The sequence below is a fragment of the Vulpes vulpes genome, chromosome 9 (assembly GCF_048418805.1).
Source record: "Vulpes vulpes isolate BD-2025 chromosome 9, VulVul3, whole genome shotgun sequence".
In the NCBI taxonomy this organism is placed as follows: Eukaryota; Metazoa; Chordata; class Mammalia; order Carnivora; family Canidae; genus Vulpes; species Vulpes vulpes.
The window spans coordinates 91,465,976-91,481,473 of record NC_132788.1 but is presented as its reverse complement, the minus strand read 5'-3'; the positions used below and the strand labels follow the sequence as shown (position 1 = coordinate 91,481,473).

Below are 15,498 nucleotides of genomic sequence, written 5' to 3'. Positions count from 1 at the left end.
AATATTGGGAGAGAGCTTCTGAAGTGAAAGTGTCTAAACACGGAGCAGGTCCTTTGGGGCCACCTTTCTGAAACAGAAATAGAAAGAAATGAGACAACCATCTGTCTAGAATGCCTCAGTGACTTTAGGAGGTTTTTCTAGATCCTTTCTCTGATATTATTTTGGTAAAGCAGCAAAAGAAATCGCTGATTCCTTGTCCTTTGGCATTATGAGAACAGAACTGTGTGCTTGTGCTATCCTTGACTAGGAGTGCAGTCCTTTTCTCTTGAAAAATGAACTTAATTATGATGATATTTGAATGTAATTACAGTAAATAAAAATTCTCATTTTGCAGCATTTTAATTATCTGTATGGGCCCAGAGGCATAAGTTGTAGCTCTGACTTTATAAATCAAAGATGCGTATAACATTCATGTTGTGCTCCTATCTGCCACAATGGGAAGACACAAGGCTGCTAAAAATACCACTTCTATAGTTCCCTTTGCAGTGTACAGCCCTTTTTTAAGATCCCAAAGAATGATTTGAGAGATTTTTACAAAGCACATGAAATTTTTGAACAAGATTGTCTTAGCCAGGATTTTCATGTTTTGCTTTAAGCTATATGAAATAATAATTTTGATGGAACCTATTTTTCATCTAAGACTTGAGTTCCTCCCGTGCGCTAAAAGAGTTTTCCAGATTGACGTATTTGCTACAAAATGTGAGAGTAATACAGGAAAATGCAGCCACAGCTGTGGTCAGTGCCAACCTGTTAGTTTACCTTAGCATCAAGAAGAGGGAACCCTGACAAACTGAGCAGTTTTGCAGGATTACTCAAGCAGACTTCAGAGCCACATTGCAGACCATCACATTATTTATGGCTCAGCCTTGTTTTCTGTAAAATCTGGTGGGTTTTGTTTTTTTTTTACCTTGTTAGAGTTCAGAGCTCCCTATCAAGGAAGAAGGAAGAATTGTATCTAGAAGGAGGTGTTTCATATTTATGTGGATGTCTAATACTGTGATTTCCTAACTTTCTTGATAAACAATGGCTATGTGTATGAGCATGTGAGAGCATGTCTGTGAACTTACTTCTTATTAGATATCCAGTGCATCACATACAATGCCTGGCAAATAAATACTAAGACTTCAGTAATGATTTGTTACATAAGTAAATGAATATGTTTATTTTTTATTACATTTGAATGACCAACTCAGAAAATAAACTTGTGCTGTTTTCCCTGCATTCATTGGCATTGTATTTTCTATATTTATTCGTATCTTCTGCTTCTTCTATAGCATAAGTATGAATAAATTGGCTTTGTTTTATATTTGTAAATCCTATTATCTCTACAGAAAAAGGGCAGTTCAGGAACAGGAAAATGAGTTGATCTTTCCATGTTTCAAATGGAACATCAGTAACTGAGTCCAAGATGCTGAACCCTGAGTTACTGCCCTATGACTACCATATAGTTGGGAACCAGCTTTTAATTATGTAGGATTGGAGGGTATGCTTCAGTGAGTAAATCTAAATTGAAACTGTCCTCACCAAGTGAATGGTGGGAATCCCTTTTCCCATCTTGGTTTTACAGGTTTTGTGAGTATTTTAACATGGATAGTCACACTTGGTGCTTAATCTTGAAGAGTGAATGTTTACTTACTCTATGGTAACTGTGTTTAACCATACACTTAGGTTTAATAAGATAGCACAGTTTATAAGTTTTATTAGTTTAATAAGATTAGTTTAATAAGATTCTTAGTTTAATAAGATTCACATTGAAATTCGACATTGAAATTGTGTAGAACTCACAAACAATAATTTTACTTAAAATATTTTTTTTGCACTGATTATTCCCATTTTATATTTACTGACTTCAAATATATACCACGGAGAGTTCTGAGTACCTTTTACAAAATAGTCAGAAAGGGCCCCTACTCCATCTACCTGAAAATACCATAAATTATATTTCCATTTTCTTCTTTTCATCACTTAGAGCCAAGAGAGAGGTCCTATGCTGATATGTACAACTGATCTGATTAGTGTTTGATCATCTTTGGTAACTGGCATGAATTCTTAGATGTAGGTATTATCGTACGTTATTTGGTAGTTCAGATTAATACAGTCCAAGCTATGTAGAAGGAACCATTTCACTTCGAAATGTGTCATCATTTCTCTATCTTTCAGTAAATAGACATGTTTTGATCCCCAAAAAAGCACAAAAGTGGTAATGTTTTTTTTATTTTTTATTTAGTAGCCATTTTAAGTGTTAAAATACAGAGATATTTTGAGGATATAATTTTAAACTCCATTTCTAAATTAAAGGAATTGGTGAAATGGAGCCTGAACCATCCTTTTCAGTTTCAAAAGACAACTTTCATGTAAAAATATTTCTTTGTGATTCCAAAGATACAAATTTATTTTGAATTATTTTGTAACCCATTTCATTATAAGCATATTTCATTATTCCATCAAAAATTTGGTGCAACGTCATAATGATCTAGAATCTAAAAGTTTAAATTTCACCATTGCACATTACTTTATAATGTCTCCTTTCCTTTCATATGTTTAAGACCACTCTACAGAGCAGAGCTGGGACTACAAGAAGGCAAGCAAAGCACAAGATCCTGATAGTGAGACCTCCTTAAACTTTGCACCTTGGGTGCCTTGCCTGTCTTACCATAGTCCTAACCCTGTAAGAAAGTTTTATATTTTTTTTTATAAAAATAAAGCAAACATGGAGACTCTGGATCTCAAAGCTCATTTGAAATTATAACTGTTACTTGGTTGTCCTTTTCCCTGCTTTCTTAAGAAGAGACAAGCATCTGGGACCAATCAAAAGATGAAAGATGGGAAGGAAAGGGATCTAAGGGACCTTTTCCTAGAAGCCAAAGAGAAATCTTGGGAAACTGTCCCATTAAGGACAGAGGTTATTCCACCAATCATCATTGATTCACAACAGTGTGTCTGAGTGAGCAGCAAGTTGACCTGGTGAGAAGTCTGAAACAGTATATTTAAAGAAAGTTTTATTATTTTAAGTACAACATGTTAAAGTAAAATACATACCCGTAAATGAACATTTTATTTCAAAATGTGTTCTAAACATAATTTTATGTATAAAATTATTTTCATAACTCTAGTTTTAAAAATTACTTACTGGATCGGATTTGTTTACTTAAAGGAAGCCTTTAGAATTTTTTAGATAAGATTATTTTCAGCTTTATACTTCAGTACAGATGATGCATATTTAAATTTAGAAATGAAGATCAAATTATTGAGGTTTCACTAAGGCCAAAGTAATCTTTTCTCAAGGGAATATATCTAGTGTATAATAATCATTGTGGACCACAGAATAAAGATAAAATTAGTAAAGGGTAAACTTTTAGAATTTCAGGGGAGGGGCAAGATGGCGGAAGAGTAGGGTCTCCAAGTCACCTGTCCTCAACAAATTACCTAGAAAACCTTCCAATCATCCTGAAAATCTACGAATTCGGCCTGAGATTTAAAGAGAGACCAGCTGGAATGCTACAGTGAGAAGAGTTCGCGCTTCTATCAAGGTAGGAAGACGAGGAAAAAGAAATAAAGAAACAAAAGGCCTCCAAGGGGGAGGGGCCCCGCGAGGAGCCGGGCTGAGGGCGGGGCGTGTCCTCAGGACAGGAGAGCCCCGTCCCGGAGGAGCAGGAGCTGCACCAACCTTCCCCGCGGAAAGGCCTCCCGGGGAATTGGAGCAGGATCCCCAGAAAGGCGGGGACGCCCTCGGGCTTCCTGGGATAGTAACAGGCACCTGCGCCCCGGGAGAGTGCGCCGAGCTCCCTAAGTGCTGCAGCGCGCACGGCGGGACCCGGAGCAGCTCGGAGGGGCTCGGGCGGCCGCTCCGCGGAGGGGGCTGCGGGGCTCCGGGAGCAGCTCGGCAGCGGCGGCGGCGGCTTGGGCAGAGGAAGAAGCTCCGCGCGGAGGGGGCGGCGCGGCTCCGGGAACATCTCGGGGGGCTCGGGCGGCGGCTCCGCGGAGGGGGCTGCGGGGCGGGAGCGAATCCAACAGCGCGGGCGCCAGAGCACAGGGCACCGGGACACAGGCCAGGAACCGGACTCCCCCCGGGACAGGCAGAGGCCGGGAGGGCCCAGGACAGCAAGGACGCTCCTGCTTGGAACTGAGCAGATCAGCGGCCCTGCCCCGGAGCCCCCAGGCCCTGCAGACGGAGAGCCCCGGAATAACTGCTGACTCCAGGGCTCCAGAGCTGCCCCCGCCACTGTGGCTTCCTCCCGGGGCCTCACGGGGTGAACACCCCCCACTGAGCCCTGCACCATGGCAGGGGCAGAGCAGCTCCCCCAAGTGCTAACACCTGAGAATCAGCACAGCAGGCCCCTCCCCCAGAAGACCAGCGAGACGGACAAGTTCCAGGGGAAGTCAAGGGACTTAAAGTATACAGAATCGGAAGATACTCCCCCGTGGTTTTTTTTTTGTTTGTTTTTGTTTTTGTTTTGTTTTGTGCTTTTTTTTCTTTCTTTCTTCTTGATTTCTGATTGCTTCCCCCACCCCAACACCCCCTTTTTTTTTCTTTTTTCTCCTTTCTTTCTTTTTCTTTCCCTTTTTCTTCTCTTTTCCCCCTTTTTTTTCTTCTTTCTCTTTTTTCTTTTTCTCTTTTCTTTCCTTCTCTCTCTTTTTCTCCTTTTCCCAATACAACTTGTTTTTGGCCACTCTGCACTGAGCAAAATGACTAGAAGGAAAACCTCACCTCAAAAAAAAGAATCAGAAACAGCCCTCTCTCCCACAGAGTTACAAAATCTGGATTACAATTCAATGTCAGAAAGCCAATTCAGAAGCACTATTATACAGCTACTGGTGGCTCTAGAAAAAACCATAAAGGACTCAAGAGACTTCATGACTGCAGAATTGAGATCCAATCAGGCAGAAATTAAAAATCAATTAAATGAGATGCAATCCAAGCTAGAAGTCCTAACGACGAGGCTTAACGAGGTGGAAGAACGAGTGAGTGACATAGAAGACAAGTTGATGGCAAAGAGGGAAACTGAGGAAAAAAGAGACAGGCAATTAAAAGACCATGAGGATAGATTAAGGGAAATAAATGACAGCCTGAGGGAGAAAAACCTACGTTTAATTGGGGTTCCTGAGGGCGCCGAAAGGGACAGAGGGCCAGAATATGTATTTGAACAAATCCTAGCTGAAAACTTTCCGAATCTGGGAAGGGAAACAGGCATTCAGATCCAGGAAATAGAGAGATCCCCCCCTAAAATCAACAAAAACCGTTCAACACCTCGACATTTAATAGTGAAGCTTGCAAATTCCAAAGATAAGGAGAAAATCCTTAAAGCAGCAAGAGAAAAAAAGTCCCTGACTTTTATGGGGAGGAATATTAGGGTAACAGCAGACCTCTCCACAGAGACCTGGCAGGCCAGAAAGGGCTGGCAGGATATATTCAGGGTCCTAAATGAAAAGAACATGCAACCAAGAATACTTTATCCAGCAAGGCTTTCATTCAAAATGGAAGGAGAGATAAAGAGCTTCCAAGACAGACAGCAACTGAAAGAATATGTAACCTCCAAACCAGCTCTGCAAGAAATTTTAAGGGGGACTCTTAAAATTCCCCTTTAAGAAGAAGTTCAGTGGAACAATCCACAAAAACAAGGACTGAATAGATATGATGACACTGAACTCATATCTCTCAATAGTAACTCTGAACGTGAACGGGCTTAATGACCCCATCAAAAGGCGCAGGGTTTCAGACTGGATAAAAAAGCAGGACCCATCTATTTGCTGTCTACAAGAGACTCATTTTAGACAGAAGGACACCTACAACCTGAAAATAAAAGGTTGGAGTACCATTTACCATTCAAATGGTCCTCAAAAGAAAGCAGGGGTTGCCATCCTTATATCAGATAAATTAAAATTTACCCCGAAGACTATAGTGAGAGATGAAGAGGGACACTATCTCATACTCAAAGGATCTATCCAACAAGAGGACTTAACAATCCTCAATATATATGCCCCGAATGTGGGAGCTGCCAAATATTTAAACCAATTAATAACCAAACTGAAGAAATACTTTGATAATAATACACTTATACTTGGTGACTTCAATCTAGCTCTCTCTATACTAGATAGGTCTTCTAAGCACAACATATCCAAAGAAACGAGAGCTTTAAATGATACACTGGACCAGATGGATTTCACAGATATCTACAGAACTTTACATCCAAACTCAACTGAATACACATTCTTCTCAAGTGCACATGGAACTTTCTCCAGAATAGACCACATACTGGGTCACAAATCGGGTCTGAACCGATACCAAAAGATCGGGATAGTCCCCTGCATATTCTCAGACCATAATGCCTTGAAATTAGAACTTAATCACAACAAGAAGTTTGGAAGGACCACAAACACGTGGAGGTTAAGGGCCATCCTGCTAAAAGATGAAAAGGTCAACCAGGAAATTAAGGAAGAATTAAAAAGATTCATGGAAACTAATGAGAATGAAGATACAACCGTTCAGAATCTTTGGGATGCAGCAAAAGCAGTCCTGAGGGGGAAATACATCGCAATACAAGCATCCATTCAAAAACTGGAAAGAACTCAAATTCAAAAGCTCACCTTACACATAAAGGAACTAGAGAAAAAGCAATAAATAGACCCCACGCCCAGCAGAAGAAGAGAGTTAATTAAAATTCGAGCAGAACTAAATGATATCGAGACCAAAAGAACTGTGGAACAGATCAACAGAACCAGGAGTTGGTTCTTTGAAAGAATTAATAAGATAGATAAACCATTAGCCAACCTTATTAAAAAGAAGAGAGTGTTCTCATTCATTTGGGGAATATGAATAATAGTGAAAGGGAATATAAAGGAAGGGAAAAGAAATGTTGGGAAATATCAGGAAGGGAGACAGAACATAAAGACTCCTAACTCGGGGAAACGAACTAGGGGTGGTGGAAGGGGAGGAGGGCGGGTGTTGGAGGGGAATGGGTGACGGGCACTGAGGTGGACACTTGACGGGATGAGCACTGGGTGTTTTTCTGTATGTTGGTAAATTGAACACCATTAAAAATTAATTAAAAAAAAAAAGAGAGAGAAGACTCAAATTAATAAAATCATGAATGAGAAAGGAGAGATCACTACCAACACCAAGGAAATACAAATGATTTTAAAAACATATTATGAACAGCTGTACGCCAATAAATTAGGAAATCTAGAAGAAATGGACACATTCCTGGAAAGCCACAAACTACCAAAACTGGAGCAGGAAGAAATAGAAAACCTGAACAGGCCAATAACCAGGGAGGAAATTGAAGCAGTCATCAAAAACCTCCCAAGACACAAGAGTCCAGGGCCAGATGGCTTCCCAGGGGAATTCTATCAAACGTTTAAAGAAGAAATCATACCTATTCTACTAAAGCTGTTTGGAAAGATAGAAAGAGATGGAGTACTTCCAAATTCGTTCTATGAGGCCAGCATCACCTTAATTCCAAAACCAGACAAAGACCCCACCAAAAAGGAAAATTACAGACCAATATCCCTGATGAACATGGATGCAAAAATTCTCAACAAGATACTAGCCAATAGGATCCAACAACACATTAAGAAAATTATTCACCATGACCAAGTAGGATTTATCCCCGGGACACAAGGCTGGTTCAACACTCGTAAAACCATCAATGTGATTCATCATATCAGCAAGAGAAAAACCAAGAACCATATGATCCTCTCATTAGATGCAGAGAAAGCATTTGACAAAATACAGCATCCATTCCTGATCAAAAGCCTTCAGAGTGTTGGGATAGAGGGAACTTTCCTCGACATCTTAAAAGCCATTTACGAAAAGCCCACAGCAAATATCATTCTCAATGGGGAAGCACTGGGAGCCTTTCCCCTAAGATCAGGAACAAGACAGGGATGTCCACTCTCACCACTGCTGTTTAACATAGTTCTGGAAGTCCTCGCCTCAGCAATCAGACAACAAATTGACATTAAAGGCATTCAAATTGGCAAAGAAGAAGTCAAACTCTCCCTCTTCGCCAATGACATGATACTCTACATAGAAAACCCAAAAGCCTCCACCCCAAGATTGCTAGAACTCATACAGCAATTTGGTAGTGTGGCAGGATACAAAATCAATGCCCAGAAATCAATGGCATTTCTATACACTAACAATGAGACTGAAGAAAGAGAAATTAAGGAGTCAATCCCATTTACAATTGCACCCAAAAGCATAAGATACCTAGGAATAAACCTAACCAAAGAGGTAAAAGATCTATACCCTAAAAACTATAGAACACTTCTGAAAGAAATTGAGGAAGACACAAATAAATGGAAAAATATTCCATGCTCATGGATTGGCAGAATTAATATTGTAAAAATGTCAATGTTACCCAGGGCAATTTACACGTTTAATGCAATCCCTATCAAAATACCATGGACTTTCTTCAGAGAGTTAGAACAAATTATTTTAAGATTTGTGTGGAATCAGAAAAGACCCCGTATAGCCAGGGGAATTTTAAAAAAGAAAACCATAGCTGGGGGCATCACAATGCCAGATTTCAGGTTGTACTACAAAGCTGTGGTCATCAAGACAGTGTGGTACTGGCACAAAAACAGACACATAGATCAATGGAACAGAATAGAGAACCCAGAAGTGGACCCTGAAATGTATGGTCATCTAATATTCGATAAAGGAGGAAAGACTATCCATTGGAAGAAAGACAGTCTCTTCAATAAATGGTGCTGGGAAAATTGGACATCCACATGCAGAAGAATGAAACTGGACCACTCTCTTTCACCATACACAAAGATAAACTCAAAATGGATGAGAGATCTAAATGTGAGACAAGAGTCCATCAAAATCATAGAAGAGAACACAGGCAACACCCTCTTTGAACTCGGCCACAGTAACTTCTTGCAAGATACATCCACAAAGGCAAAAGAAACAAAAGCAAAAATGAACTATTGGGACTTCATCAAGATAAGAAGCTTTTGCACAGCAAAGGATACAGTCAACAAAACTAAAAGACAACCTACAGAATGGGAGAAGATATTTGCAAATGACATATCAGATAAAGGGCTAGTTTCCAAAATCTATAAAGAACTTATTAAACTCAACACCAAAGAAGCAAACAATCCAATCATGAAATGGGCAAAAGACATGAAGAGAAATCTCACAGAGGAAGACATGGACATGGCCAACATGCACATGAGAAAATGCTCTGCATCACTTGCCATCAGGGAAATACAAATCAAAACCACAATGAGATACCACCTCACCCCAGTGAGAATGGGGAAAATTAACAAGACAGGAAACCACAAATGTTGGAGAGGATGCGGAGAAAAGGGAACCCTCTTACACTGTTGGTGGGAATGTGAACTGGTGCAGCCACTCTGGAAAACTGTGTGGAGGTTCCTCAAAGAGTTAAAAATAGACCTGCCCTACGACGCAGCAATTGCACTGTTGGGGATTTACCCCAAAGATTCAGATGCAATGAAACGTCGGGACACCTGCACCCCGATGTTTCTATCAGCAATGGCCACAATAGCCAAACTGTGGAAGGAGCCTCGGTGTCCATCGAAAGATGAATGGATAAAGAAGCTGTGGTTTATGTATACAATGGAATATTACTCAGCAATTAGAAACGACAAATACCCACCATTTGCTTCAACGTGGATGGAACTGGAGGGTATTATGCTGAGTGAAATAAGTCAATCGGAGAAGGACAAACAGTGTATGTTCTCATTCATTTGGGGAATATAAATAATAGTGAAAGGGAATATAAAGGAAGGGAAAAGAAATGTTGGGAAATATCAGGAAGGGAGACAGAACATGAAGACTCCTAACTCGGGGAAACGAACTAGGGGTGGTGGAAGGGGAGGAGGGCGGGTGTTGGAGGGGAATGGGTGACGGGCACTGAGGTGGACACTTGACAGGATGAGCACTGGGTGTTTTTCTGTATGTTGGTAAATTGAACACCAATAAAAATTAATTAAAAAAAAATAAAATAGAGTTCCACAGGCATATAAGTTATTCAAACTTTCACTGTAGGAATCTTATAAACACTAAACCACAATGTGCTTTTGGTCCCCCACCCCACCTATAGCATATGCTAAAGTAACAAAAGCTGATGATTATGAGGTTCAAAATGAAATTTACTATTTTCTGTATATTCAATGCCTTAATTTACTTTTTTTTCTTTTCTTAGGATCTGAGCAGCAAAGATATGAAGAGAGATTTATATATAGTTGCCCATGTGATACGAATAGGTACTGTCGATTTTATCTGTTCACATGACTAAGACCAGCCCACCTTGGGATAAGGATCTATACTGTGTTTGAGCTTTGTCATCTGCCTTACTCTTGCCTGTAATGTTAGGTCTCAGGATGAGAGTCCAGCTTGTATTGGAACTCTACCTTAAGCTCAGTTGCTATGGTAGCTGAATTTGACATAAATGAAAGCTTTTTTTTTCCACTTGAAATCTTCTGCTCCCAACTTGTTTTTGGACGCAGATTCTTTAAATGGTCTGCTTTTTTGGCATTCTTTCCATCCCAGTGTCTTGCCTTTGTACCACCTTTTCCACTGCAGAGATCTTACGACAGGTTGCAGGTTGCCATCTTAACAGGTGGTAAACGGCCTTTGCTGTGTTTTGTATCCAGAAGTATGTATCTGTACTATTTTCCACAAAATGACAGTTAACTATCCTTACTGCAGTCAATGTATGGTATTTCACTTTTATCCCACCCAAGATGAAAACAGTGATTTTTGCTACTGTTCTGTGGTTGATTTACTCAGCCTTATTTGAAGCATTTGGCATAATTTGGGGTGCTAGGACTAACCAAGTCTTCCTCCATAGGTTTGGATTCTGGCATATCTTGTACATTTTTTGTCAAAGGATATTTTTTAATCCTTTGCCAACAAAACACCAATTTTGCTGTACTTTTGTTTTGCTATACTTCATAAGCATTTGTTGGAGTTCTGGTTCTGCTTTTGCAAGTCCTCTTGCCAGCACCATAGGCACAGCCTCAGTAGGAGGAAGAGCAAGCTCCCATTCCTTCTGAGACAACTTTCACTCTGGCAGTGGTTTAGGAGCAGCTTTGACAGCAAAATTTGGCTGGAAGAATAACACATTGTTCTTATCTTTGCATATATAGTTTTTACCTGGCAACTAAAATATTAAACTTTGTATCCTTAATATGCCTAAGAAATTTAAATCTATTAACATACTGATTTTCCTAAGAATTTCATAAAACCATTGTTTCATTCTCATATGATTAATAAACGAACTATTGGTATTAACATAGATAATAAGGATAATTGATTGAATGTGGTGCAGGGGGAGAGCCCTGGCCAAAGGCCTGTTTAGCATTCCTCCACATAAATATTCTGCATCCTTGGATGGCTCCTTTCAATTCTAAATGAGTCTTCCAATTTAGAGATAACTCTCTAAGGTGCCTATCACTCTGGCATCCTTGGATGACAGTCAGGTGATACTGGAGAAGAGCATGGAGTTCCCAATCTGACCAGTGTTTTCTACTGTGCTTCAGGGCGGATGCTCCTGAATGACTCAAAGAAAGGCCCCGCTCACCTGCACTACCGGCGACCATATGGCTGTGCAGTCCTAAGCATCCTGGATGTTCTACAGTCTCTCACAGAATTAAAGGAAGAAAAGGATTTTGTTCTTAAGGTTTACACGTGAGTAATAGATATCAGAAATATTAATAATTTACAACATAAGACATTCCAGCATGACCCTTGAAAGCAGCAGTATAAGATAGGGAGTTTTTTGAAAATGCAGAGATTTTTATATATTTGTAATACGTTCTTAATATATTTCTAATCAGGTCTATATTTCTAATAAGCCTTCCAGGTGATTCTGAAGCAGCTGAATTTGGAAACCTCTAGCCTAAACTAGAAATCTGGTATATAGCCTTCTCTACTACCTCTTCTGTCTAGGATTAACAAACATTATTACATATTTACAGAAAAACTAATAATGTAATTTCTCATGTGTTTTGGATATAAAAGAGTCTTCTTTGTCTAATACTTGCCCCCTAGCTATTGTAACTGAGCTAGATCCTGATACAAATTGCTTCAGAGAATGATCACAAGTCAAGTTGAAGAAAAGCAAGTTTTTCTGAGGATCTGTGGTTTCACTCTTCATTTCTGTGACCACAGATCCATAAGTCACACCCAACTAGTCATGGCATTATTTTTAGTGTTCATTAACCAGTGGGTCTGCCTTATAGGAGGGATGCATCTCCTCCTGATTCTTGTTAAGCAGTAGAAAAAATAAATGAAGAAAAAGAACAGAATCCAGGCATACCATCCATCTTTGCAGACTTAGGAGTGAATAGTAGTGCTGAAAATATGATCTGTGGTGAGTTTAGTGAGTTTTTAAATTAAGTGTTTCTAACTATGAGAATTTTTTTTAAAAAAATCATCTGTCTTATTTTGGTTTTAACCCAATACTGTTTTTCCAATTGAAATCTAATACTATCCATCACCATGATAATAATCTTTATCATAATATTGTATTTTATGTATGTTAATATTTTTCTGTACTATCTGTTCTGATCCAGGCAGGAAATGAACTCAATTCACCATTACACTTAATTTGAACCTTTATATATCAACTACATTTTATTAATTTTAAAATAAAAGTCTAGGGATCCCTGGGTGGCGCAGCGGTTTAGCGCCTGTCTTTGGCCCAGGGCATGATCCTGGAGACCCGGGATCGAATCCCACGTCGGGCTCCTGGTGCATGGAGCCTGCTTCTCCCTCTGCCTGTGTCTCTGCCTCTCTCTCTCTCTGTGTGACTATCATAAATAAACATTAAAAAATTAAAAATTAAAAAAATAAAATAAAAGTCTAGGCCCCCTTATTTACCTATTTTGCTTTAATCACTGTTCTGTTCAGAGTGGTGTTCTTTATGGGATAAGGATCTTCCTTTGGAATAGTAACTTACAAAGGAAATTTTGGTGGGTTTTCTCTTCCTTTTATTCATTAGTCACAGACTTTCTCCATATACCAAATCTCTTCATTGATGGCTATTGGGAACTGCTTTTGATATACTTTCCTCCTTTGAAGAGGACTAAATAAAATCCAAAATCATCATCATTATCTTCTTACTCCACTCTATTTTTCCCAGGGGCACTCCCAAAATTTATAGGTAGCACTCCCAAATTGCATCTCTTTGCATGTATCAGCTGTTCCTTGCTTTACTACTGATTCTCATTGTGAAAAGGGGCTTGCACAGCATCCCTCTTGAAATCATGCTGTCAGGCTTAATTGGCCTAATTGCTTCTCAAACAACAGAAGACCATTATCAAAAAAAAATTTTTAAGGACTAATACAGTGAAAATGTAGTATAATTTTTCCATTTGAAAATATTAAGACTGTCAAGTAGACTTCCAACTTCATGTTTGTGAAATTGATTTTGTGCAGAGTATGGAATTCCTCTAGGATTAGTGTTTTAAATCCGCATCAGCACAGTGAATCTAGCCCTCAGGAGAAGCAATATTTTCCAATACGTTTCATGGCACATGTTTGTTAGATTGAATTGGAAGCTTTAAGGATTTAATAATTGGTATTGATAGTGCTTTAGCCTTTGTTAGGACAGGATTTTGCAAGGATTAAAAAAAAACCCTTGTATAGTTTTAATCAGTGAATTGGCGTAATACCTCATTAGCTGTTGACATTTTCATCATTTCTTTCATTATTCAGTTGGCCTCAACCAATGAAGTTTCAAGGACCTGTGTGTCTCTTGCTATAGCCATTACTCTGGTTTTATAGATGTTGTTTAATATCATGTGTGTATGTGGTGAAGATCCCACATAATTTTAAGAAAATATCAATAAGAAGCTGAGACATGAGAACTAGGTTGCTTCCTAATGAGACATAATCCTGAAAAATCATAGATAACTACTATTTGCAATTCAGTCAAATATGGGTATCATGTTTCCTCGTGGCCAGAGGGACTAGAGTCACAGGCAGGCCCAGGACATGTTGAACCTGGAGCCTAGGACACAAAAGGAGAGGAGTGCTAAGAAGCTAAAGCCAACACTAGGGTGAAGTCAAGGTGCCATAAATAATTCATGTGACCAATACAAGATGCTTTTGCATATGCAATGACCATTCTCAAAATTCACAGTGCGACACAGTCTAAATATATATTTTTAGGTCAACCTTAATGAAATAGGTAAATAACGACCTAGAATATTAAATCTATTATGTCAGTTATATTTTAAGTCATATTATAAAAAAATGTATATTACCCATTACATATTCAATCACATGTTATATAAAATTGAGAAGTATTATTATATTTTCTCCACTCTCATGTGTTACAAGAAGATTTTATTCAAATTCCTCATATGCGGATCCCTGGGTGGCGCAGCGGTTTGGCGCCTGCCTTTGGCCCAGGGCGCGATCCTGGAGACCCGGGATCGAATCCCACGTCAGGCTCCCGGTGCATGGAGCCTATTTCTCCCTCTGCCTGTATCTCTGCCTCTCTCTCTCTCTGTGTGACTATCATAAATAAATAAAAATTTAAAAAAAATAAAAAAAAAAAACAAATTCCTCATATGCAACCATGCCATCAGGTCTTTGTCAGCATTAGAGTCACTTTCTGAGTCATCTGATACAGTTTTCCAAGGTGTGTTCTTTTACTTCCATCAGGTTGGTTTTGATACTTCACTCTTTAAATCCTTGATAATGCTTTCACTGGAATTTCATCTTGAGGCTCAATTACATTTTTGCTGAATATTTGGACACTTGCTGTTTCTGTGTCTTTATTTGTCCTATAGACCCAGGTATGTGACCTTAATGATAGAGTTGCTTACTATGCTGCTTTTAAGGTGAGCTTTACAGTAACATCCAGCTATTCAGTTTGGAGGTCATACCAAGGGTAATTAGTAAATCTATGTGGTTTTGCTCTTTTAAAAAAGTCTCTAACCAATTCTGTCAGATAAGTTATATAAGCATCTAAAACTTGCATTGATTCAGATAATTTCAGGCTATGTAACTTACCCAAAATAGCTGTGACATCCAAAATAAAAGGATACAGGGGAGAATGCCCCCATAACGTGAGAAGATTTGTGAGAATGGAAATAAATATAAGATGGCAATCTGTTCTCTTTTGTGATGACTGGAAGGGACTCTCTCCTTTTGTGAGATAGACATGCATTTCCTCTGAACACTTTGGGGTCTTTGTTTCATAGCCACCTTATCCATGAAACTGCCTCGAGTTGAGGGTACTTGTATAAGAGGCATTCTTAAATGGAGGCCCATTCTTAAAAGGAGTGAAGGGCCATTGGGCCATCCTCATTTTCGTACAGAGAAAAGAAGGCTAAAGTCTTTATATATATAAAACAATGTTGGATGAAAATGCTGCTCCTCACTTACAAATCATTTAAGGAAGTAAATGATTCATATTTCTCCCTCTGCTAGCCTACGCCTTCCCAATTTTCCATGGATCATTCCATTACAATTTTCCATGGACCATCATCCACCCAGGACTATTATAT

At 39.1% G+C, this 15,498-nt stretch overlaps 1 protein-coding gene across 35 annotated transcripts in view; it reads left to right on the top strand.

Annotated features, from left to right (window-relative positions):
- DOCK3 (dedicator of cytokinesis 3) overlaps positions 1–15,498 on the top strand; it is a 523,288-nt gene that overhangs the window by 391,304 nt on the left and 116,486 nt on the right. For all 35 annotated transcript variants that reach the window (XM_072720925.1, XM_072720928.1, XM_072720921.1 and 32 more), the window contains 2 exons: positions 10,179–10,239; positions 11,518–11,665. In XM_072720925.1, coding sequence (XP_072577026.1) covers positions 10,179–10,239; positions 11,518–11,665 — 209 coding nt within the window. The remainder of the gene's footprint in view (positions 1–10,178; positions 10,240–11,517; positions 11,666–15,498) is intronic.